Source organism: Felis catus, chromosome B2, assembly GCF_018350175.1.
Source record: "Felis catus isolate Fca126 chromosome B2, F.catus_Fca126_mat1.0, whole genome shotgun sequence".
In the NCBI taxonomy this organism is placed as follows: Eukaryota; Metazoa; Chordata; class Mammalia; order Carnivora; family Felidae; genus Felis; species Felis catus.
The window spans coordinates 45,324,353-45,348,951 of NC_058372.1; the positions used below are offsets into that span (position 1 = coordinate 45,324,353).

General features: G+C 42.5%; 1 protein-coding gene across 5 annotated transcripts; it reads left to right on the forward strand.

Moving 5' to 3' along the window:
- The first annotated feature begins 722 nt into the window (after window positions 1-722).
- ADGRF4 (adhesion G protein-coupled receptor F4) lies at window positions 723-24,599 on the forward strand. Of its 5 annotated transcripts, none has more exons than XM_019830698.3 (11): window positions 723-980; window positions 1,901-1,940; window positions 9,086-9,183; window positions 10,364-10,418; window positions 13,115-13,266; window positions 14,030-14,281; window positions 15,131-16,510; window positions 18,668-18,740; window positions 19,128-19,187; window positions 20,218-20,274; window positions 24,194-24,599. In XM_019830698.3, the coding sequence occupies exons 3-10, from the start codon at window positions 9,109-9,111 to the stop codon at window positions 20,247-20,249; spliced, it is 2,079 nt and encodes a 692-aa protein (XP_019686257.3). In that variant the 5' UTR covers window positions 723-980; window positions 1,901-1,940; window positions 9,086-9,108; the 3' UTR covers window positions 20,250-20,274; window positions 24,194-24,599. The 5 variants fall into 5 exon arrangements, with proteins under 5 accessions (XP_019686257.3, XP_019686256.3, XP_019686255.3 ...); XM_019830697.3 differs by having other exon boundaries at window positions 724-980; window positions 1,901-2,191; XM_019830696.3 differs by having other exon boundaries at window positions 725-980; window positions 9,086-9,195.

The window sequence follows — 24,599 nt, forward strand, 5'->3', positions numbered from 1 at the left end:
TCGGCTCAGGTCACGATCTTGTGGTCCGTGAGTTCGAGCCCCGCGTCGGGCTCTGTGCTGACCGCTCAGAGCCTGGAGGCTGTTTCCGATTCTGTGTCTCCCTCTCTCTCTGCCCCTCCCCTGTTCATGCTCTGTCTCTCTCTGTCCCAAAAATAAATAAACGTTAAAAAAAAAAATTAAAAAAAAAAAAAAAAAGTAAAACAGGGCCGCCTGGGTGGCTCAGTTGGTTAAGCGTCTGACTTTGGCCCAGGTCTGATCTCACCATTTGTGAGTTCGAGCCCCACATCAGGCTCTGTGCCTTTGGATTCTTTGGATTCTGTGTCTCCCTCTCTCTCTGACCCTCCCCCACTCACACTCTGTGTCTTTCTCTCTCTCAAAAGTAAATAAACATTTAAAAAATAAATAAGTCAAACAAAAATCTCTTTGGCGTAAGGTAGGGATTAGATCATGATTTACCCATCCATTTCCTAGCCAGTTTCCCCCCACGTTCACCATCAATACAGGCAAAAATGTGATAGCCTTCTAGAATCATCTACAAGAGTGGCACAACTTCGCCTTCTGTCCCCTGTGTTCTAATTACACCAGTGCAGTAGATGCAACACAGCCTCGTGTGATCATCCGAGATAAAGATGAGGCATTAAAGCACAAACAAGTGACTCATTTTAATGGATTTGCTTCAGACGAGAGAAACCTGTAATTTCTCTTAGGCGTGCTTGATGCACCCATTGTGGAGTGAATCACACACTTACACAAGCCTTGAAACCCCGGGCGGTTTTACTTCTCAGATAGGCTTCTCACAACAGGTGGCTGGTTTGCACCGGGGCCTCTTGGATTTCCCTTTCAAAAATGGAGAAGAGAGATCACAGTCACTGAAGGGGGGACCATGAGAGGTGCAAAGGCAGGCACGCGTGATGGTGGGGCACAGCGGTGGGGAACTCAGTGCCGACTTCCCTGCTGGGCTGCTAGATTTCCTGGATGCGGTGAGTACACATGTCACAACAAAATCTTTCTCCTACCGAAGACCGGATTGTTTTGGCATGTATTCCGGGATGGGGAAAATGTGTGATTTATGGTGGTATTGTCTGGAATGCTTGATTGCTGCAGGAAACTTCCCTAACATTATTTACAAGTTGGCTAGCTCAAGGTTAAAGTATTTCCTAGATCTCTTTTGTGTTTGTTTTTCTTTCAAAAGGCATTTGTCAGGGTCCAGTTGCTCACTCCTAGGAGTGAAAATGCAAAGCACCAGGCGATTAGACTCTCTGTTCTCTGATTGTCCCTTGCTGGATAAAGTGGATGAGCAAACCAGCTTTCAATTGCCTTCCTTTAGGCTCATTGTAAAGTTGTGTGTGTGTGTGTGTGTGTGTGTGTGTGTGTATAAATAAATATATAAAATAAATATATAATTAAGCATTCTTTAGTAGTTTCTTCTTTTAATGGGGCTGATAAAGCTGTCTTTATACCAACTTAAGACATTTCCTTCAGTTACTGCTGAAACCTCTTTGCAAAGGCACCTACCCTTGTTTTGAGTGGTCTATAGTACCTTTGATGACCTATCTAACTTATATTCTGAGGACAAGTGTGGCCTTTCAAGTGTGCGTCCTAAGGTGCTATTTTGTGTGTGTTGCAGTACTCCAGCGAACTTTCTTCCTGGAACAGAGCAATTGCCCCGTCTGTCAATGACTTTCAAATCATATAAATCTCAAGATAGTTGGCCAGATGCTAGATCCCTTCCGGACTCTGAAATCAAGTGATTCTTGAAACTTAACAGCATTTGAATCCAGACTGCAACTCTCAGAAAAGATACTGGGCTACAAAGAGATGGGCTGGAAGCCATCTAAAATAGGCGGGGATAAGATGCTTCTGATTCTAATAGATCTTTTGTATCTTTCTTTCCTCCAAGGCTCCTTATGAAACAGCTCCTCCATGGCAAGGGACAGCTGGTAAGAGTGACTGAATCCATCTGATTGCTGAGATCAAGAACGCGCAAACAACTTGTTTAGCCATCTGACTATATAACCAGAGTTCTAATTACACCAGCGCAGTAGATGGGATGCACGGTTATGAAATTCAGCTGAGGGGAACAAAACACACACACCCCAACATGTGGGTCAGCAGACTCTAAGGTCCTAACCCTCAGTTAACCTTTCTGAACTGGTTCTTCCCATCAAAGGGATTGGCCAAGGAGTGTGAGGTGAGTTGCTGCCTGGAAGGTTAGCCAACAAGTGGGTAGGCCCTCCCTCTCACCTTGGGGTGAAGTTCACGGAGGGGAACCCGTTGGGAAAGGGTCCACTTCGTTTGCAAACATTCCCACCCAGCTCATCTTAGGGTGTTCTGTGTGGAGGGGTTTGAGAGATCACGGCTTTCAGCGCGTTCCTTCCTGGCTGACTGTGGTTACCATTCCCAGGCTGTGCCTTCTTAATTTGCTTTGAGAGTCCTGATGCCAGCCCTCACACGGCGTGTCCAGACAGGTGTGGGGTGCCTCCGTTTCATGAGTCATTCCCCACAACCCACCCCATGCTAGCGCATATCAGAAACAAGCCCTAGGACCCAGGCAGACTAATTGTATTATTTAATTCCAAGTCATTCAGAAACTCAGCTCTTAGGACAAGGGAGGTGGGACAGATAGGAGACGGTGTTTCGGAACAGCTGGGGTCCCCTAGGTCTGTTCAAGAAAGTGTTTTGTGAGTTCTGACTGTGGAGACTGGGCAGAAAGGATGGCTGCCTGCCATGCCTGTGGCAGACATCACTAATCTGGCAGGACGTTGTTCTTTGCTGCACCTGGATGGGACCTCACCATCCTGTGTCACATAAAGTTCCAGGTAGTATAACAAAGAGGTAGGCTGGGAGCATTTCTTTCTTTTTTTTTTTTAATTAAAAAAAGTTTTTTTAATGCGTATTTATTTTTGAGAGAGAGAGAGAGAGTGAGCATGAGCAAGGAGGGGCAGAGAGAGAGGGAGACACAGAATCTGATGCAGGCTCCAGGCTCTATGCTGTCTGCATAGAGCCTGAGGCGGGGCTCGAACTCACGAACCGCAAGATCATGACCTGAACCGAAGTTAGATGCTTAACCGACTCAGCCACCCAGGCACCCCTGGCAGCATTTCTACTTAAATCACCAGGTTTCAAAAGCATCTAGAGTTGCAAATATGCTCATCTTCCCCTCTAAGATAGAGAAGTTGCCTTGTGAGTTTTAAACAAAAGCTTCAGAAATTGGCATCATTCTCTGCATGGGTCATTCACTGATCCATCCATTTATCCAACACATGTTTATTGGGTATCAATTATGCATCTCACAGTCCGCGGGGTGCTGGGGACAGAGAAGTTATCCTTCTGTGTTCGCCTCCTGACTAATGACAACCTGATTTTTTGGTCCTAATCTGCCAAATGCAGGCTAACTTCTCTCAGGCTCTGGGGCTGGGAGGACCGAGTGTTGTGCTCTGCTAACCCCTTGTCATCAGGGCCTCGAGCTCACACAGTGGTGTGGGAGGCATCTATTGATGTGACTGAGCCACTGGGACTACTGGGTCTAGCTAGCTACGTTGTCATCAGCCTCTGGGGCCAGCAAAGGCTATTCTCACTCTCTCTCTCTTTGAAGTGATCACTCTGTTAGAGCAGAGAGTCTGGCTTCCATTCAGTGGCCTAGAATTGCTGTTTATTCTCAAGTGAAAGACAAAAGTGGATGGTAGCCGGTAATTCAAGCTTTTATAAGGATGCACAGGGAAAGAGAGGCAGGTTGGGGAAGTAGGGGGGAGGAATTTGGGATGCTACTTTTCTAGAACCTGAGAAGCTGCCAATGCAGGCTGCTTGTTGCTTCCACCTCTGAAATAGGTCATCTTTCAGGCACTTTGGGAACAAGATGCAGGCCTTGTTTCTTCCTAAGCATCAGACGACCCTTTATTTACCTAATTACCATGGAGGCCTCAGGCACAAGTTCTGCATCTTGTTTTCTCCTCCTCTTTTTAATTATCCATTTCTGAGTCTGCCTTCCCCTTCCTGTGATCATCCCCAACATCTGACTGCCACCCACCCCATCTGTGCCTGCCTTTCCTCAGCTCTCCAGCCGGAGCATTATGTTTCAGGATAATTCTGACTCTTTTCACTGTTGAAGATGACCTCTCCACCGCCTCCTTCTTTCAGGATTCACTGAAGGCTAGGTCTGTTCCTCTCGGCTGCGCTGCTTTGGGTCACGGTGAATGACCTCCTATGAAGTTATTAGCATAGGGACTGGCCTGTGGTAGACGCCCAACAAATGCTCGTGGAGCCTGAGTCTGGGTGAATTAACGTGTTCCAAGATGACATATGGTCCTCGAACAATAGCCTTAAATTCCCCCAGAGCACTTTAGACGATAGCGTAAATTTGGTCCAATCGGGATGAAACAGGTCTTTTTGCCACAAGGATGCCCAGAAACTGTGTCATGCATATATGTATGTGTGAGGGGTTGGGGGTGCTGGTGCTGGCACGTTCTCCAAACCATTTGACCATGGAACCCCTTGGTGTTTTATGAGACTCGAGTTCCACAGAAACCTACTTCAGGACGCAGTATCCCAGCCAAACGCAATTGACATGAAACTCTGTAGTGTTTGCCTACTAGGAAGAAAACAGGCAGATTTTCTGAAATCACAGAACACTTAAGTCAGTGTATAAAAATGCCTTCAGCGTCAGGTTTTTCTTCCATTCTTTTAAAATTCAACTTTGGTGCCTGCTACGAACTTGGCAGGCAAGCGGGAGATGATGTGTGTCAACCCTAGGCATAAATATGCGTTGTTATAGCGCTATTCTGTCAGAGTTACTGCTCACTATTTTTATGTTCCCCCACCAGGGACTAGGATCTTGATGTAAATAGCCAGTGACAGATCTTCCCAACAAAGTGTTTTCCTGCCGCCATACCCAAGGGGTTTAAAGAGGCAGGGATTTTATGAAAACACACGATTTTGCTGTTAAACTGAACACACTGTAAAACCAGAAGTCAATAAATGGTACGGAGGTAATTTAAGCATACTGGAGATAGAATAGCTCTGGATTCTCCAGGTAGGATAGGACCTGGCATTGACTCCAGGCTCTCTTCACTAGGCACTAGCAGACCCTTGGGCCAGGCAAGTTGTCCTTGAATAGATTCACACTGGAAATCTGCCTCTTTCGGTACTGTCTGCGTTTTTGCTGATGTTCTTTTGGACAGTCCACTCGTGTCACATTTAATATTTAGATTTTGTGTCCTTGTTCTTTTCCTCATTCTTTCAAGAGGTCACTTATCACATGCAGACACTGTGCTGGGTATTGGAGAAGTACTTTTCATTTGTAGAAAATTTTTAGCTTGGCATTACGCAAAACTCAAAGTTCACTTTAATTAAGTCTTTAGCAATGGTGAATCTCAGAAAGTATGTTTTTTCCATTTTGTCCTATGAAATATCAGCCTCGGATTATGAATTATTCTGGAAATGCTTCTTTTTATTTTTTAAGTCTCCATTTTCAGAGCCCTAAAGCTCTGGCTCATAGTGTTCCGTGCAGAATGCTCTGGATTTTGGCTTCGGCTATCCAAATTGTGATAGGATGGATCCCATTCTACTCTTTCTGGTGAGAAGAGAAACAATCCAGTTGGGGTTAACTTGAAAACATTATCCATCCGACCCATCCCTGCCAATCAAAATGGACACAAATAAGAATGCGGTGACTCCTCTTGGGTAACGTTATTAAACATCCCCCCTTCCCATTTGTCATAATTGAAGGAAATTTACCATACAATTATCAGACAGAATGGTAGATGGGTTGCGTACATCAGACTATAAGAACGTGGTTGATGGAATAGCAAGTTTATCAACCAAAACTCTCCAAACAGCTAGTTGTGCTCAGTTCAAAGTTTATGTTTCTTATGGTCATGCTTGTGATTTCACACTGCATATGGATTGTCTGCTAGTAATTTTTTTCTTAAAAAAATGAATGTATCATTATTTCATAATGTTCCACATAGAGCATAATGATCTACAGAAAAGGCCGTGACTATTGGATCCTTTTCTCTCTGAACACTTTTGGGAGCTGTGGACTTAGAAGTCCTAGCACTGGTTGGGAAAACAGTTTTGGACTTCCTAAATCACATCACATCACATCATTGTGCCAGATGTCTGATTTTCTTCCAGCAAGATTAACTTTAAAGCAAACTTCTTATATTGAAAACCGTACACAGTAAAATCTTCCTCCTGAAGCCTTAGATAGCAGGCATTCTTATTTATAAGTGGCCTCCTGTGGGCTTGCCTTCACCCATTTGGCTGTGCATTCCAAACCATGCTCTCCAGGTGGAAGAGAATTGCATTTACTCTCAGCATCAGTCCTATTATTTGACCCTGAATGCAGGTATCTTTTTTCCCCGATGAACGCATCTTGGGAAGGAGATTTCGACAGAATTGTGAAAAATAGGAAAGAGAATAGACCAAAGGGACCACTTCAGTGGGAGAAGTGAACGATTTTCGATTTGATAATGAAAATGAATCTTTTAGTCTGTATTTCTGCTTCTAAGATTGTAGGTCACAATCCATTAGAGGGTTGTGGAGTCAATTTAGTGGGTGGCAACCAATTCCTGAAAGAATGTCAGGTAGAGTGGAATGCAAGATAAAAATCACAGACATAGCAGAGTATCTTGCTCATAGATGGGAAGGATAAGTAATTTTACGTAAAAGTTTTTGAAATATAAAGGTTATGTATTTTTCAGTTTTATGTAGGCATCTCTACATATATGTGTCTGTACACAATGAGTCATGATGTAAGATCTTTTTTTTTTTTTATTGTGTCAGGATAAAAAAAAATTTAAAATCCACAAGTATACATGTGAAACATATGGATACTTCTAAGACAACTTATTCTGGTTCTTCTGGTATTTCCTTTTGTGATGACAGTTAAAAATCTACCCTAAACAATATTAATATTGCAAATTGCTTAGTGTATTAATCCACCAATTTGCTGCATACACGAGAACTTCTTTCAACCACTCCTGTAAGATCATGAATTCCACACACATATCCCAACAACTATGCAAAGCCATTACCGCACTTTGCCTGTCATTCTGCCATGTTTCCTTTCCCTTGCTCAGACTTGCTCTGCAAGATGACAGTATAAGTCAAAATACTTTCCCTATATGTTCATTGGTTAGGAACTCAAAGAATTTTAAACTCCAAGATAATTTGGAAGCCTTCCTGTAAATGCCTGTGGCTCATCGTCTCATGCAAAGGCTCACTGGAGTCGTGAAAGTCCATCGTAGTCTTGACTCCACCTAGGAAGGGTTTGATCCCTGATCACTGAGTGTTGTTTGCTCCCTGGCTACAGATTGCCTGGTGGGCCTAGATGGATCAGAATTCGTTCATCTCCATTGGAGCATAAAGGGATTTACGTTTGCTGAGGCTCAGTTTCTGCCTCATGTGCAGCATGTAGATGATCTCTCTTCCCACTATTGCTTTGACGTGTCTGTATTCCCCACTGGACATCCTTAATGGAAATGACAGCAACCTTTATTTCCATACCCCAGTGGCTGGTACAGTGCCTAGTGCCTGGCAACTAGGAGGCACGTGAAAAAGGGTCATTGGTAGAATAAATAATCACTCTACATTTTATGAAATGAGTGAGAAAGAAAATGGGATCCGTGAAGGTCAAATAGTTCATCAATAGCATAAATATGATAACAACTTAACTCATGCTGACTCTAAGACCCATGGTATTTTCACTTTGCTGCACTTGTACTACCAGGAAAATTATTCTAGGGAACTTTGTTTCTAATAAATGGTCTTAGTTTCCACTAGCCTGTAAGTATGATGGTGATGATCATGATGGTGTCCATGAATTCCAACTGTTGTAAAGATGCATTCTTGGAGATCTGTCTTTGCAAGGTGGAACTATCAAGAAAAAGGCTTCACCACAAGAAAAACATTTGTAACCATGTGTGGTGACAGATGTTAACTAGACTTACCTATCATGTCGCAAAAATACAAATATCAAATCATGATATGTTTCCATTAATGTAGTGTTACATGTCAATGATATGTTAAAAAAAAGAACAAACAGGCAAGAAGCAGACATAGCCAGAGAACAGAGAGTTATCTTCTAGTGCTTCTAGTTTCTCTGAGTAGTAGTTGATCTATCTATGAGAGAGTTTCCGTGCTTGCTCCAGTAGCAGACAATAGTGTATATTCATTTCATTTTAAGTTACTTGACTCCATATGCCTAGAGAGACAGTACACTATAGAACAGTTGTTCTCCACGGAGGGTGATTTTCTCTCCCAGGGCACATTTAGAGACATCCGGAGACATTTTTGGCTGTTACTACTAAAGAGGAGGCTGCTCCTGGCATCTGGTGGATAGAGGCCAGAGATGCTACTATATATCCTACAATTCACAGCACAGCCCCCCCAAAACAAAGAACTATCCAGCCTACAATGTCAATGGTACCATTGCCGAGAGACTCTGCTCTCCAGCTGCGCCCTCTGGGTTGAACTCTGGGCTCCAGCATTTTTTATCTGAATGAACTTGGCTCAGAGCTGCTCAACACTTTGTACCTTAGCTTCTCCACAGGTACAATGAAGACAGTAAAGGAAGCACTCAGAACAGTGACTAAGAAATAAAAGTTCTTGAAAAATGTTACTATCGCAGAAAATTATCAATTAAATGACCAGAAACGATGTCTTGGTGAACATGTATCTTTCCTGGTGCTTCCATCATTCCCATGTATTATTTGTAGAAAAGTTAACATTTGAGAAAAAGTCGTTCTTTTTTTCTTTTCTTCCTTCCTTTCTTTCTCTTTTTCTTTCTTTCTTTCTTTCTTCCTTCCTTCCTTCCTTCCTTCCTTCCTTCCTTCCTTCCTTCCTTTCTTTTTCTTTCTTTCTTTCTTTCTTTCTTTCTTTCTTTCTTTCTTTCTTTCTTTCTTTCTTTGTTTTTACATGTTAGCTAACTTGAAAGTAGATATTGGTGTTCTTTCTTAGAGCAGGACGTTTTGGTGTGCATATCTCAGAGTACCCTGTAGGGTCACCAAGTGTTTTGTTAGTCGGCTAAATTTTGCATTGTTCGGCCTTATCACCTTCAGCTGGATCCACCTTCATTCTCCTTCAGGTGAAGATCCTAATGTGTGAAAAATGAAGTCCCAGGAAACGATGCTTTGCTGTTTAATATTATTCCTGGCCACAGAATGTTCTCACTATAGATCCAAGGTGCGCATCAAAGTAAGTTTGATCCATTCTTACGTGGTCCCATAGAGAAATCTGTCAGTTCTCCCAGATAGCTAAATTTATGATACAGGACGTGATTTTAAATAAATGTTCAAATGACTACAGTTGTAGTCTTGCTAATAGTTTTTTGTTTTTGTTCTTTGTTTTAAAGGGAACAAAGAAACGTTGAGAGGTGGCTGGGCCTTGCAACAGTATATTTGCAGGGTGTGACATGGAACCATAGGAGAGTAGGAAAATGACTTTTCAAGCCCCAGAGAATGTAGACAGGCAGCCATTGGGAGGAGGAAGTACCAGCCTGGCAGCTACTGATTCAGCTCCAGACCTTAACTTTCCTTCTCATTAGCTGCACAAGTTGCTTTCCTTCTCTGAGTCTTAACTTCCTTATCTGTAACCTACAGGGTGTTTTGTTTTTTTTTCTTTTAGATAATGTTTATAGCCCTTTATAGCTGCAAAAGAGTTTGTGATTTTATTATTGTCACCTACTGATTATTCCTAGCATCTGCTCATCTCTACCTTTCTGGGGGATATAATGGTATCTTGAGGGTCATATGAGCTCCATTTCATAATTACAGTTAATACAGATGGAGACCAGCTTAGTGTTACAATTGTTACATCTGTGTTCTCCCTGGGTACTTCAACTTTCCAGGGGCCCCTGGGTGGCTCAGTCGGTTGAGCATTGGACTCTTGATTTCAGCTCAGGTCATGATCTCATGGTTTGTGAGATCAAGCCCTGCACTGGGCCTGTGCTGACAGTGCTAAGCCTGCTTGGGATTCTTTCTCTCTCCCTCTCTGTCTCTGCTGTTCCCCCATTTGCACTTTCTCTCTCTCTCAAAAGAAATAAACTAAAAAAAAAAAAAAGAGTAATGTTCATTGTTTTTTTTTTTTTAAAGCTTTCCAAAATATGGATTCAGTCCATTAACCTGACCTTCAGAGCCCAAGTGACCACTGGCAAGCTTCTAGGTCTCATCAGAAAATAGTTTGTTCTTTGTCTGTGCTCACCTCTAATGCTTCCCTCTGCAAGTTCCCATGATGTCATACATGGACGCCAGTTTTCTGGCCTAGTCCTGAACACGTTTTTACTTTATATCCACATGGAGCCTCTATGTTGAGATGAAAGAGGAGAGTCTAGTAAAGCGGACCTTTGGGAATTTATGTTTTACAGGATGGAGATAAACATCAACATCCTGAAGGGAAACTCAAGACTGGAACGATACAAGGTATGTGTCTACAGAACAGTCTTCTTCCATATGGAGACTGGACAGAGTAAAGGAAGACTTGGCTGTCGCCAAGCATGTCCCAGACCACGAGCTTTCAATTAGAATAACAGTCTCTCTCTCTGACCCTCCCCTGCTCATGCTCTGTCTCTCTCTGTCTCAAAAATAAATAAAACGTTAAAAAAAAATTAAAAAAAAAGGGGGGCGCCTGGGTGGCTCAGTCGGTTGGGCGTCCGACTTTGGCTCAGGTCATGATCTCGCGGTCCGCGAGTTCGAGCCCCGCATTGGGCTCTGGGCTGACAGCTCAGAGCCTGGAGTCTGTTTCAGATTCTGTGTCTCCCTCTCTCTCTGACCCTCCCCTGCTCATGCTCTGTCTCTCTCTGTCTCAAAAATAAATAAAACGTTAAAAAAAATTAGAATAACAGTCTCTAACAAGTTCTCATTGTTTACCAGTATTGATAGACTCACTGACAATTGTACATTATCTATGACATAGTCACTGATGCAATTCAGCAAATATTCACGTGTGTTCTAGAGTAGAAGGCAAGTGTTCACTTTAAAACCCTGAAGGGAAATGTGTTTGAACTAATGAGCTCACAAGGCAGAAGAAGGAACAGGACAGAATTCATTCCTTCCTACAAAGATATTTTCAGAATGCTTAAATGTATGTAACACTGGTTCTGAGAGGTCTATTGAAGTGATGTAAGATAGGTATCATGTTGGTGAGACTGGTTGCTCTCAAGAAGTCAGAGATAAACTATGGAGATAATCATGCTATGATAGTGCAAACATGTGGTTCTCCCCCAAATAGTAGAAATAACTGGATTCTCCACAGACATGGCCAACTATATTTTTAGCCCAAACACATCTCTACATAGATGCAGAATTGAGAAAAGAGAGAGAAAGATAGGTAACCTTCATTGAGTATTTATGACAACAGCGTTCTAAGTGCTGGACAGGATGCTATTTCCTTCAATGTTTGTAACAAGACTGTGGCATTGTCTTCAATTGTCTGGTTAAAGAAATTGAGAAGCACTCAGCTTAAATAACTTGCCAAACCAGAGGCAGTTGGGTAGATGGTAAAGAAAAATGCAAACTTACTTGTTTCCTTTCTCCATGAATGGAGTCAACCACGGAGCTGTCCCAGCCGCAAATATAGATGCATCCCTTGACTCACGGCCAATTACTCACTACATCTTATTGATTTCAACACCTTACCAGCTCTCATTTATGATCTACCTCTTTTCATTCCACTACCACTCTCCTAAGGCAATTCTTCCTGGGACTACTTCAACAACTTCATTCTTGGGCTCCCTGCCTCAAGTCAATCCACTTTACCCCAGGGCCAAATTGGGCCTGCCACCAAGTTTTAGAAATAAAGTTATATTGGAACACAGCCATGCCCATTTATTTTACGTATTGTCTTTGATTGCCTTCATGCCACAAAGGCAGAGTTAAGTAGTTTTGACGGAGACCACATGGCCTTCAAGGCTGGAAATATTTACTCTCTGGCCACAGTTGTCATTTAGCAATTAAAAATATGGACTGCCTCGTTAAGCTTTCGTGTCGGACAAACAATGAAGGATATTGCATGGGTCATGTGTATATTAAAAACTTATTCATTGTGTAACTGAATGCTTTCACTGGATCCCTGTTGTTTGTGGATTCTGTATTTGCAAATTCTCTTGCTCATTGAAATTCATTTGTGACTCCCCAATCTCTACTCACAACGCTTTCTGGATCATTCACAGACAGAAAAAAAAATAATTTGAGTTAGCTAAGGTGCAAGTTCCGAGTCAAACGAGGTGGCTCTCTGCCTTCTTGTTCCAGGTCTCCTACTCTAAACAAGTGTTCTTTTTGTGATGTATGTAGTGCCCTATGTTTTGCCTTTCGTGCTTTTTGTTGGTGATGTTTTTGGTGATTGGTACAGTTTAAAATGGCTCCTGAGGGTAGTTCTGGTGTTCCTAAGAAGCCTGTCGTGTGTCTTAAGGAGTAAATGCATGTGTTAGTTAAACTTTGTTCCTGTGCTGTTATGAGCGATGGTGCTATTGGCCATGAGTTCAATGCTAATGAATCAACAACATAAATAAGGTGTCTTTAAACAGAAACACACAAAACAAGCCCATATACTGACTGGTTGATGAAAAGGCTGTGAGGAGAAGCTCGTAAGAACCTGCCTTGATTTCCCCTCATTCGATGCTTGTGGCAGTAGAACATAATTACCGCAAATAATGAGAATCGAGTGTGTCTGAAAAATAAAATCAATATTTAACTGGGCTTCCTGTATTTTATCTGGCAACTTTATCTGGCCCTTTACAGAAAATTTGGCTGCCTACACTATCTTTAATTATCTTTCAAAAGCGACTCCAGTCATGTTTTCTGGTAACCCCCATATTAGCACAGAATTTAAGGTCCTTCATGCCTTGACCTCTGCTTACTTCTCCCATCCTTATCTCTTGCTACACCCCGCTCAGATGCTCTGACCTAGCCTTTCTGTATGACCTGTGATCTCTACTTTCTATGTGCTTTTCTCTCTGCCTAGACATCAGCTTTGCAGTCCGCCTGGCAAGCCTTACTTGGTGCTGAGGACACTGTTCCATGTCACCTCCTCTGAAAAGCAATCCCCCAATCCCTGGAATGTTAGCTGCCTCTGTCAGAGTGCAGAAATGCTGAGTAGCCCCCTCCCCTTTCCTTTTCAGAGAAATGCCGTGGACCTTGCCTCACTGCTTCCAACTGCAGCCTGCCTTGTGCTCAGCACTTTCGCGGAGAAATAGGATTTACATGTCATCAAAACAAGTGGCAAAAATCAACTGAAACGTGTACAAGCTTATCTGTGGAAACATTCTTTAAGGTGATGCATTTGCATATTATTGGCTTCTGGGGCTCATAGCCCAGGATGTGGTAAAGGCATTCTTCATGTGTTCTGTTCAGCACGACAATAAATCTCACATCTGGACTCGGGAAAATGGTGCAGTGGGTGAAATTTGTCTCTTCTCCTTCCTTACCCAAACTCTCCGGTACTCTTCCCCCCCCCCCCCCCACCCCCTTCTTCTCCCTCTCAGAATCTTTTCTAAAAATAAGATCTGAAACTCATTCACACAATGGTGAATGCTTACAGGTTAAAGAGTGAGCTCTAAAGATGGATTTGTGCTTACTTTCTCCTAATTAGTGAACTCGAAACTTCTTGAAATGACACTTTAGCAATTCTTCGTTTGACCTGCCAACCTCCAAAAACCCATTCCCCACCCCACCCCTAAATTCCATGGGACCCCCCCTTTAAAAAAAATAAAAAAGGCAAATTCTGTTTTTAGAATCTCTCCACATCTCTGGAGAAAACTGTCTTGTTATCATACTCGAGTTAAAATCACTGTCCTGGAAGCAACAGGTCAGTATCCTGATCTCTGGGGCAGTTTTGGTGGAACCTCTGGTCTGTGCGTGACTCCACCTTCCTCTCGGTCTTTTCCGGCATCCCAACGACTTTTCAGGACCACTTGCTTCTCTGTTTTCCCCATGTGGCTTATTGTGCCTTTAGCTCCTTTACTCTGATATATGTTAGGTTCTTAATCACATTTGAACAAAGCAACTTTGTTTTTTTATTTTTAAAAAAAAAACAGGACTTCAATAGTGCATTACGCCTTTCTGTAGCCGCAGCATCCGTCCCTCTGTACGTTCTTGACTTCCGAGCTCCAGAGCCCCTGGAGAGTATAGCCCAAGGAATCCGCAGGAACTGTCCAGTTGATTACGCCTGCATAATTGATGTTGTGAAATCATCAGAAGCCACGTCTGGAAACATTGCATTTATAGTGGAGTTATTAAGAAATATTTCTACGGATTTGTCCGACAATGTTACCCCAGAGAAGATGAAGGTATTCTTTGTTCGTTTCATTGAAAAAACTGACAGTCTTCTTCTTCTTCTTCTTTTTTTAAAACAAATCTTGCATTTGAACAGTTTCAAGTGTACTCTTCAGGGTACAAGGTATGACAACCACGGCAACCATAACAATGCTGGGCATTTTATTTCAGCTTGGTGTATCAATTCACTCTAGTTTATGGAAGTGTTCGAGAAGTTTGCACATTTTTAATACATGTTTTTGTACAGACTATTTTCAAGGGAATGTCACAAAAGGATGGCTGTGAACAAGACTGTGTCTACTCTAGTGTTGCCCAAATTTCATTCTGGAGAACATAATTATTTCGAGAAATGTTAACGGAGATTTCTGTACATAGCAGATGTAGGAATACTGGGTTAAACAAAGTTAAGCAGGTTTCCTTATGGCGGGACTTTTTAGAACCTTTTATATGTTAACGAAGTTTGACCCTCTTTATAAGAGTAGGGGATATCGGGATGTGGCACACAGTATTTCTGAAATGTAGGTTTTTATAGAATCTATTCCCAATTCCCTCCATTAAGCAATCATTGCTATCTCACGGGAATCTTGGGTTATAGAGACTGCAGTTTACAAATGCTGCCCCAGGGCACATAATAAAACAAGTAAACTATACCTGTGACTTTTATTTGAGTTTAATTATTGTTTTACTTTTTTGCCTTCTCTTAAGGCTTATTAGCATGAAATTCTAATAAATGGGGAATTGGAAGAAAATTTTGTTAAATAAGATCAGATCGTTTGATCTTCACAAGTTTCAGATTTTAGAAATTGACTTTCTACAATAATGTGTAAATCCTTAGTGTAAATTTCCACTTTTGTCCATGGCAGAGTTATAGTGAAGTGGCCAACCACATCCTCGATACAGCAGCCATTTCAAATTGGGCTTTCATTCCAGACAAAAATACCAGCTCGGATTTTTTGCAGTCAATGAATCTGTTTGCAAGGCAACTCCACATCCACGAGGATTCTGAGAACATTGCAGATGAACTCTTCATTCAGACAAAGGGGTTTCACATCAACAATGATACCTCAGAGAAGAAGTTCAACTTCTCCACGAGCATGAACAATATGACAGAGGGTATCATAGGAATGATAGAAATTCCCAGGCAAGAGCTGTGGAAGTTGCCACCAAATGCCTCCCAAGCCATTAGCATAGCTTTTCCCACCTTGGGGGCCATACTGAGAGAAGTCCACCTGCCGAATGTGAGTCTTCCTAGACCTGTAAATGGTCTCGTCCTTTCAGTGATTTTACCAGAAAGATTGAAGCAAGTCTTACTCACCTTCGAGAAGATCAATAAATCCCAGAATGCCCGGGCCCAGTGTGTTGGCTGGCACTCCAGGAAAAGGAGGTGGGACGAAAATGTGTGTGAAACCACGCTGGAGATCATGAACAAAGTAAAATGCCAGTGTAACTACACCGGCATGGTGATGTCCTTTTCCATTCTGATGTCCCCCAAATCTGTTGACAGCAAAGTCTTGGACTACATCACCTGCATTGGGCTCAGCATCTCCATCTTTAGCTTGATTCTTTGCCTGATCATTGAAGCCGCTGTGTGGTCCCGGGTGGTTGTGACAGAGATATCCTACATGCGTCATGTGTGCATCGTCAACATCGCCGTGTCGCTCCTGATTGCTAACGTGTGGTTCATCATAAACTCTAACTTTCACAAAAAGGCCCAGGACTCCAACTGGTGTGTTGCACTGACATTTTTCAGCCACCTTTTCTACCTCTCTCTGTTTTTCTGGATGTTCTTCAAAGCACTGCTTATCGTCTATGGGATATTGGTTGTTTTCCGCAGGATGATGAAGTCCCGCATGATGGCCATCGGCTTTGCCATTGGCTACGGGTGCCCGTTGGTCATTGCTGGCACCACAGTTGCTATCACAGTCCCGGAGAAAGGCTACATGAGACCCGACGCCTGCTGGCTTAACTGGGACAACACCAAAGCCCTTTTGGCATTTGCCATCCCAGCCTTGGTCATTGTGGCCGTGAACCTTGTGGTGGTTTTGGTTGTTGCTGTCAACACTCAGAGGCCCTCTATTGGCAGTTCCAAGGCTCAGGATCTGGCCATAATTATGAGGATCAGCAAAAATGTTGCCATCCTTACCCCATTGCTGGGACTGACCTGGGGTTTTGGAATAGCCACACTTATAGAAGGCACTTCCTTGATATTCCATATAATCTTTGCCCTGCTCAATGCTTTCCAGGTAAGTTCCAAGAGGGAGACTTATTTTTACTAATTATTATTATTAATTGTCTTACTCATAAGATATTTTTATTTCATAATTTCTTATTCTGGCTATACAACAAACTATGACCATGATTTAAAAATATAGAATACAAAATGTTCTTTTTAACTCTTTCCATGTCTTAGTGACATTTGGCTGTGGCCTCCCTTACCCTATTGGTTGTCAAGTTGGATTTAGCTGATCAGGCTGGTTAGGTGGGCGTCTCCTTCCTTCCGTCCTCCCTGATCCCTCCTAACGTTTCAATGTCAGAAGAAGGTTACCTTCATTTATCAAAGACTTGTCTTTGGCCAAAGATGTGTGAGTCTACACTCACATATAATGCCTCAAAACAAGCACAGTTTTTTTATCCTTTCTCAAGGAGTTTAGGGATTCAGTGAAACAGTCGTTTTCCATACTATGGAGAGAGAACCCTTGCCATTCTCTTTGAATGTTAACCAGTGAGGAGCTCTTACACCTCTTCCCTGCTTTTGCTGTGAAATAAATGTAGGCTGTGATTCCCTGAAATGGATCTTGCACATGTTGCCTGACCTTAGAGATGTCACTTTTCTCTGGGCCTCGGCCTTCTCCTTAGTAAGATAAAGATATGAATCTAAAATCCTCTATACTGTCTTTATCTTGCCTTAACCACACTTGGTTTGGCAAAATGATCCCTCTAAAAATTGTTGTACTCTATGTGACTACTGTGCATGTGCTTTTGGGAAGCTGTCGCTAGCCAGACCACTTTTTATACCTACGGATAATAGCAAATTGGGCAAGTTCATATCCTTAGTTAGGCTTTTAATCAGGGCTTGGCCAACTACAGCCTGCTGCCTGGTTTTCTAAGTAGTATTACTGGAATAGAGCCATACTCATTTGTTTGCATTTTGCCTATGGCTGCTTTTGAGCTATGATGGCAGAGTTGGCTAGCTGTAACAGAAACTGTAGAGCTCAAAGTATGCATTACCTGGTTTTTCACAGAAAAAAAATTTCCAACCGCTGCTTTAAATATATAAATATAACTGCTGAGTAAAGCAACAATGTATTCCTATAGCATGTGCCTAGTACCCTATTTTAAAACGTTATATAAAACAGAAAGCAGGCTTTTAAGAAATGCCAGCTCAGATCAGTTATATATCTTCCTCATACGTTCTTCAATAACTGTGGAGAACATTCCACTCTTTCCCGTGCATGGCTTTTAAGGAGAAACCTTTGACTTATGGGTTTTTTTTGTTTTTTGTTTCTTCGTCTTCTTTTTTTTAATCAAAAGCTCTTGGACTCATGTAAATCTCCCCAACTCTTGAAGTTACTTTGGTGACTGATGATCTCGTTTTATTTTATTTTATTTTATTTTTTACTTTGCAACTTAATTAAACCCTGAAAGTTTTATTCTGTTTCTTTTTCAAAAGAAAAACACTGAAAAACTTTTGGGTAAATACACTCCAACTTTTCTTAGCAAGCTTTTCCTGTGACTCACATTTAAAAATTTCAGTCTTCTGAATAGTGTTTCTTTGCCATGAAACTATCCTCAGAAACCCAGGCTCCTTCCACTCTCATGGAAGGATGCAGAATTTTCTGAAAGTTCAACTTCCACCATTTAGAAGGATTGACTATCGATTATTATGACTTCATAGGAAACCAAAGAATTTAAACTTGAACAGACCCTGGCATTTTATATTTCTGTAATTTTCTTTCTTTTATATATAAACTTATTCCACCAGCTCAGAGGCCCTGCTATTTCTTGGCTTTTAATTCCAACTGAAAGTAAACTATAATACAGGTTTCATTTCTCAGACACCTTCCATGATTATCACTGTGAACTACAAGATTCCATGTCATGTTGTGTCATGTTGCTGTTATTATGAGTAAGATCAGCTACTTAAGGTTTGGAAAGTAAACAGATACAACAATGTAGAAAATACTCTCTTCCATCTGTAGCCACTCAATAAATATCAATAACTCTCATGCACAGACATGAAGGTGATCCTTTTTCTTTGAGGTACAATCACAGAGAATACTTGCCAATGCATTTTTATCTGCATCAGTAGAAGCTGAAGTTTCTAGTACCCAATAACTGTCCTTGAAGATATCTAGAAGAGTGATATTAAAATAACAGTTGGGATATTGTCTGCCTCACAGTCCCTCATACTTCGGTTGAATTTTGCCACAGGGATTCTTCATCTTGCTGTTTGGAACCATCATGGACCACAAGGTAATTTGAATTTGTTTCACTCACTGTAAACATTTTCACACGGCTCAGGTAGCAGGGGGATGAAGCAGCTTTGAGAAGAAAGCCTGGTCCCTGGGTGTGAATTTTATGGGGGTGCTTCAGGCATCAGCTTAGAGGAGGAAAACAGAGAACTATACTCCTTCCTTTCCTGCATTTAATCAAGTCAGCAGGAGGTTGTGTATGAGTGTATCTAGAAGAATAAAAACCATAACCAGAATTTTAACTTTAATCGTAAATCCAATTATAATGACACCTCAGCTTTTATTGGCTAAGCATAGTGCTTCTGACGTTGCTTCTGCCAGGGTTATTGGTCTCGAAGTTCTGGGTTTTGGGGATGTTGTCGTTTCTTCACTGTCCTTGCTTCTTCAGATAAGAGATGCTTTGCGGATGAGGATGTCTTCACTGAAGGGGAGATCAAGGGCGGTAGAGGTAAGCCCTTCCTCTCAGTCTCAATACTTAAGGGTCAGTGTCCTCAGTAGAGTCATGAAGAGACAAATATTATGGCTTAGTACTCAGGCTTTGTTAGCAAAGAGAATTATTAGGACATGCATTCAATCATTCATTTCTTCACTTGACAAATTTGGAGTATCCTGCTAAAGCTTCAGGTCAGTAGAAAATCCCTCTCAAGAGAATTTTCCACCTTGGATGTATTTCAACTTGACATCTGGACCGTTGAGATGGGACAACATGAAACCAGGATCGTAGACTCATAAAACACTAGAGCTGGGAAATGGGAGATGAGTTAGAAATGAGACTCTAGTCCAACCTAGTCATTTCATAGGTAAGGAAACCAGGACCCAGTGTACTTATGAGATTTGCCCAAAGTCTCCCAGAGAATCATGGGAGTTAGCGTGCTCCTTTCTCAAGACTCTTCAGTAAGCCACATTCTTGGGCTGAAGTACATGTATATTGATCTTGAAGATGACTTTTGACCAAGCTGTCTGTCTTGTAAGGTACCAACTAAAATTACCATCATTGTTATATTAGTTAGAAAGAAGCCATTTACTCCACCAACAGTTTCTTAATAAGAGCCACTTTCTTAATAAACAAACAAAAAATTTTCTACACACATTGAGAGTCAGCATTTACAGTCAGCTACTACTGAGTGTGACTTTTGGTACCATAGTCCATCAATTCTAAGATAGGCATTTTCTTCACCTTTTAACAATTCTAAAATTGGAATGTGTCTTACAATCAGTGGCATGTCATGATTTAATTGGTAAGATTTTTTTCCTTTCTTTTTCTTAGTGGAATAAAAAAATAATGATGTGGCTTACAATGTTAGGTTCAGTGAAATATGATAATTTAATTCTGTGTAGCTGTGTCAGTTTGGGTACTTCTTTTCATGTTTCCATTTTTACATATTTATATCTCTAGACAAGCATATACATAAATATGAATACATTTTGTCAATGCCCTTATTCACTGACATCAGTGTTCCTTTTTCCCTCCCATTTAGAATGCATCATTAAGCCCAACCAATGGATCTAAATTAATGAATCGGTGAAAATGACAGGTGAGTATTAAAAACTCAAGGAGAAGCTTTGCTTGCAAGTTGTGACAAACTCCTTAATGCTCCTTGTGAGCACACTATTGCCTACGATGTGATGCAGGAGTGAGGTGGGGAGGGAACAGGAGGATATATCTTTCAGAGATTAAAAACTTCTTCATTGCTCAGCACATAAATGAAAATATGCACATATTTAAAACCTATGTCATCTCAGTTTACATGACCATATCGTTTTTTTTTTTAAAGTTTTAATTTAAATTCCAGTTAGTTAACATGGGGCACCTGGGTGGCTCAGTCAGTTAGCCAATCAGACAGTTAGCCAGTCAGTTAGCATCTGACTTCGGCTCACGTTATGATCTTGCGGTTCACGAGTTCAAGCTTCACATCAGGCCATCGGGCTCTGTGCTGACAGCTCAGAGCCTGGAGCCTGCCTGCTTCAAATTCTATGTCTCTCTTTCTGCCCCTCTCCCACTCATGCTCTCTCTCTCTCTTTCTCAAAAATAAATAAACGTTAAAAAAATTAAAATAAATTCCAGTTAGATAACATAGAGTGTAATATGGGTTTCAGGTGTACAATACAATGATTCAACACTTCCTTACAACACCCAGTGTCGTCACAAGTGCACTCCTTAATCCCCATTGCCTATTTAGCCAATCCCTCCACCCACCGTCCCTCTGGTAACCCTCATTTTGTTCTCTCTAATAAAGAGTCTGTTTCTTGGTTTGCTTCCCTCTCTCTTTCTCCCATTTGCTCATTTGTTTTGTTTCTTAAATTCCACATATGAGTGAAATCATATGGTGTTTGTCTCTCTCTGACTTACTTTGCTTAGCATAATGTTCTCTAGCTCCATCCACGTCATTGCAAATGGCAAAATTTCATTCCTCTTTTATGACTGAGTAATCCATTATCTATCTATCTATCTGTCTATCTGACTTCTTTTTCATCCATTCATCAGACAATGGACACTTGAGCTATTTCTGTAATTTGGCTGTTGTAGATAATGCTGCTGTAAACATTGGGGTGCATGTATCACTTTGAGTTACTATTTTTGTATTCTTATGTGACCAAATCTTAGGAATCCTTTTCTTTCCTCAGTGAAAGGATGATATCATCGCATCTGTACTGATGTAGCATACACCCTTACTGTCTATGGCACTCAACACACCCTCATTTCATCTTGTCAGTGAGTGGTGACACTTAGAATAACCTCATTGTTTAGAAGGAAGACTTAATTGATTGAAATCACAAAGCAACAGGCCTGTCTCTCCCTAATGAAGTTGGAGCCCAAAATCATCCCTAAGGGGGTGTGGGTAGAACTGTAGCAAGTTAGCTGTCTAACAGCCAACCTATAAGACATATTTCTCCACAGGTGAAATGGAAGGAAAACAAATATTAGGCATCCATGAAGGGCAATTAGTCGCAGCATGGCAGCCAGAAGCCTGAGAGGTAGTGGCGGGTGTGGGCAAGGGTGATCAATCTTGGTAAGGTCTTCATGGCCCTTGTACATGGATATAGATGAGTCTCAGATTTTTTTTTTAAACACCATCTGGCGGCAGGCACATCTCCTTCTACATTTCATTCTCTTTCTGAATCACAGCCGACTATTGAACAACGGGGCAAAGCAAAGAGCTGAAACAACCGCATGGAATCAAAGACATTCTAAGTTGGTAGGATCATGAAGGGACCTGCCGTGTTACAGGTCCCACAAACCCACGTTGCGCTGCTGTGCAACATTGGTGCACGGTCCCGGGAGAGGGAGGGAGAGAAAGAGGGCTCTGTCATATATGTTGACAAGCATGTGTGGGGGGCCGGGAAAACACCACCATACTATTCTTAATTAATCTTCCTCACATTTGGGTTTTTGTATTAGAACTTTAAAGGGGGGAAGGAGGGATATTGTAGAGTTTTAAAAAAGTTAACTCTCCCACCTCTGCCCATTTCCTAAAGAGCTCCTCCATAGTGGAACATGACTATAACATTCTTGATTAGTCACTAATCAAGAGGTGATTCAGATGACCTGTAAAAGCTGACCTTTCCATCAAGGTCCCAGTTTGACCTGTTTTCTGAAGTTCATTAGATATCTCAAGGGGAGGAGGCTCTGCCTCCCGAGGGGTACTAAATCTAACCATCCTAGAGAAGACAGGCATGGTTGAAGTCTAATCTCTAGCCAGTTGGGCATACCTGGTTGGCTGTAGTAGAAACTGGAGAAAACCAGTAGAATCCAGGATCTGGGCTGCACGACTTCTTGGAATCGGGGAGGTGCATAAAGCTTCCACTGGTACTTGGGGGAAGTGTAGGAAGGAGATGGGGATGCACTAACAGCTCCCCAAAGAAATCCTCAGCACATGATTCTTCAACTTCTGTTATTGAAAAATATTTTTTTTTAATGCTTCTTTAGTTTTGAGAGAGAGAAAGCGGGGAAGGGGCAGAGAGAGAGAGAGACGAAGACCCAGAATCCGAAGCAGGCTCCAGGCTCTGAGCTGTCCGCACAGAGCCGGACAGCGGGCTCGAACTCACGAGCTGTGACATCATGAGCTGAGTCGAAGTCGGGTGCTTAACCGAGCCACGCAGGCTCCCCCTTCAACTTCTGTTTTTGAACCTGTGAGGTGGGGGATGAACCGAGGATTGCATTCTTTCAGTGTGTCCTCCACAGGTGGCTCTGTGCCTATTGAATTTTGTCAGGAATTGGAGCTGTGCCTTTTAGATCTGGATGGATGTGAAACCAGAAAGATCAGGAACAGCAGCTGTCACTGGGGCAGGCCATCTTAGGGGCCTAACAAGTTAGAGGTCAGGGACAGGAAATTTACAGCAATGAATGGAAACCCAGCAGGACCAGGGAGTTCTGTCAGCAGAGGGCCTGCAGCCACGGGTTAAGGGCAGAGTTACAGCTCAGCAACGCAGGGTGTTTGATAAGTGCAAGTCAGGTTGCAGCCCAAGGCAGGGCCCAATCACAAGGAGAAGAGTAGTATTTCCGGCCTTGATCAGAACACAAAATCAAAGGGCGATGCAGTCTGAGGAGATGGGCAGGATTTCATTGTTGAGAAAGGGGGCCGGAAGTCATAATGGGACTTGCAAAGATTGGAGACCCTGAGCCTGGGGGGCAGTTCCTCATATCCCAGTGACCTCAGGTTTGATTGCTCTTGGAAATAAGGTCCAGAAAGTTTTGTCAGGAGGTCTTGAGGTCAGGGAAGGACTGCAGAGGTGTGGAGACCTGGCAGTTTGCTTCAGGTATAGATTCTAATTGGAGAAATCTCATCCTGGAGGCTGAGGAGGGAGGGAGAAGACAGTCTTACAGTGAAGCCAGCTGCACAGCGCCCTCTGCTGTTCATAGGAAGGGCGGGCCTTTGCTACAACCCAAATGGAGCCTGTTTTTACCCAGTGTTAATCCAGGGTCACCAGGAAGTCTCTTCGGTTCCTGTAAAATCTCTTCCACATATTTGTTTATGCCTGAATTCACCTCAAAGGATGCAGAACTCTTCATTCCGCAGTGGGAAATGAGACTGACTGAACAAATACCCCGAGGAAAGCAGCAGCGTTTTCTGTGTTAAGTTGTCCATTCAGAGTAGCAGCCATTCCAGAGACCAAGCTTAGATAGCTGGAGAGGAAGAAAGGGCACCGAGCCCCAAGTTTAGGGCTAAGGGAGCAGCATGGAGAAGACAGAGGGTGCAGAAAAAATGAAGCTTGGTGGGGGTGGGGGGTAAGGGGGAGGAACAGCCTCCCTACTGTGTGACTTTGAGGAGATTGTCCGGGCCTCGGTGCATATCCTCATCTGTAAAATGAGGCTAGTAATAACACATACCTCCCAGGATGGTTTCAGGACTCAATGAGCTAACATATTAAGGACTCAGAATAACTCCTGATTCGAATGAGCATTAATTGCCTGTTGTTCTTCCTGTTAACACGAGTTTTGACCATTTTGCCTAGGCCGCTCCATTCCTCATGGACGTTCCCTGTCTTGGACTGAGAGCTGAGGTCTGGGAGAGGGAGACTGGAATGCAGGGACAACCCGTGCTTCCCCGGAAGACTTTCTCTTCTTGCCAGGCGTGACAGTTAAGCTGTCAGGGCGAAAATGTTTGCTGAGGAAAAAGAATACCGTTTGGTGACGGGGCTTCAAGGAGGTAGAACCACTGACTCTGCCCATGACTTGCAAGAGTCCGGCTTCTTGATCAGCCTTGGCAAGATTAAGTCAAAGAGCCATTTTCTGACCTGCTGGACACGCCTGGGGCTCTACTGGACATTGTGTGCTTTCACTCCCAAGGCCTGCTCTGTGGCTCCATAGGCCCTGTCATTGTCACTCTGGAGGGATCCTGGGCACTTTGGGGGACGGGAG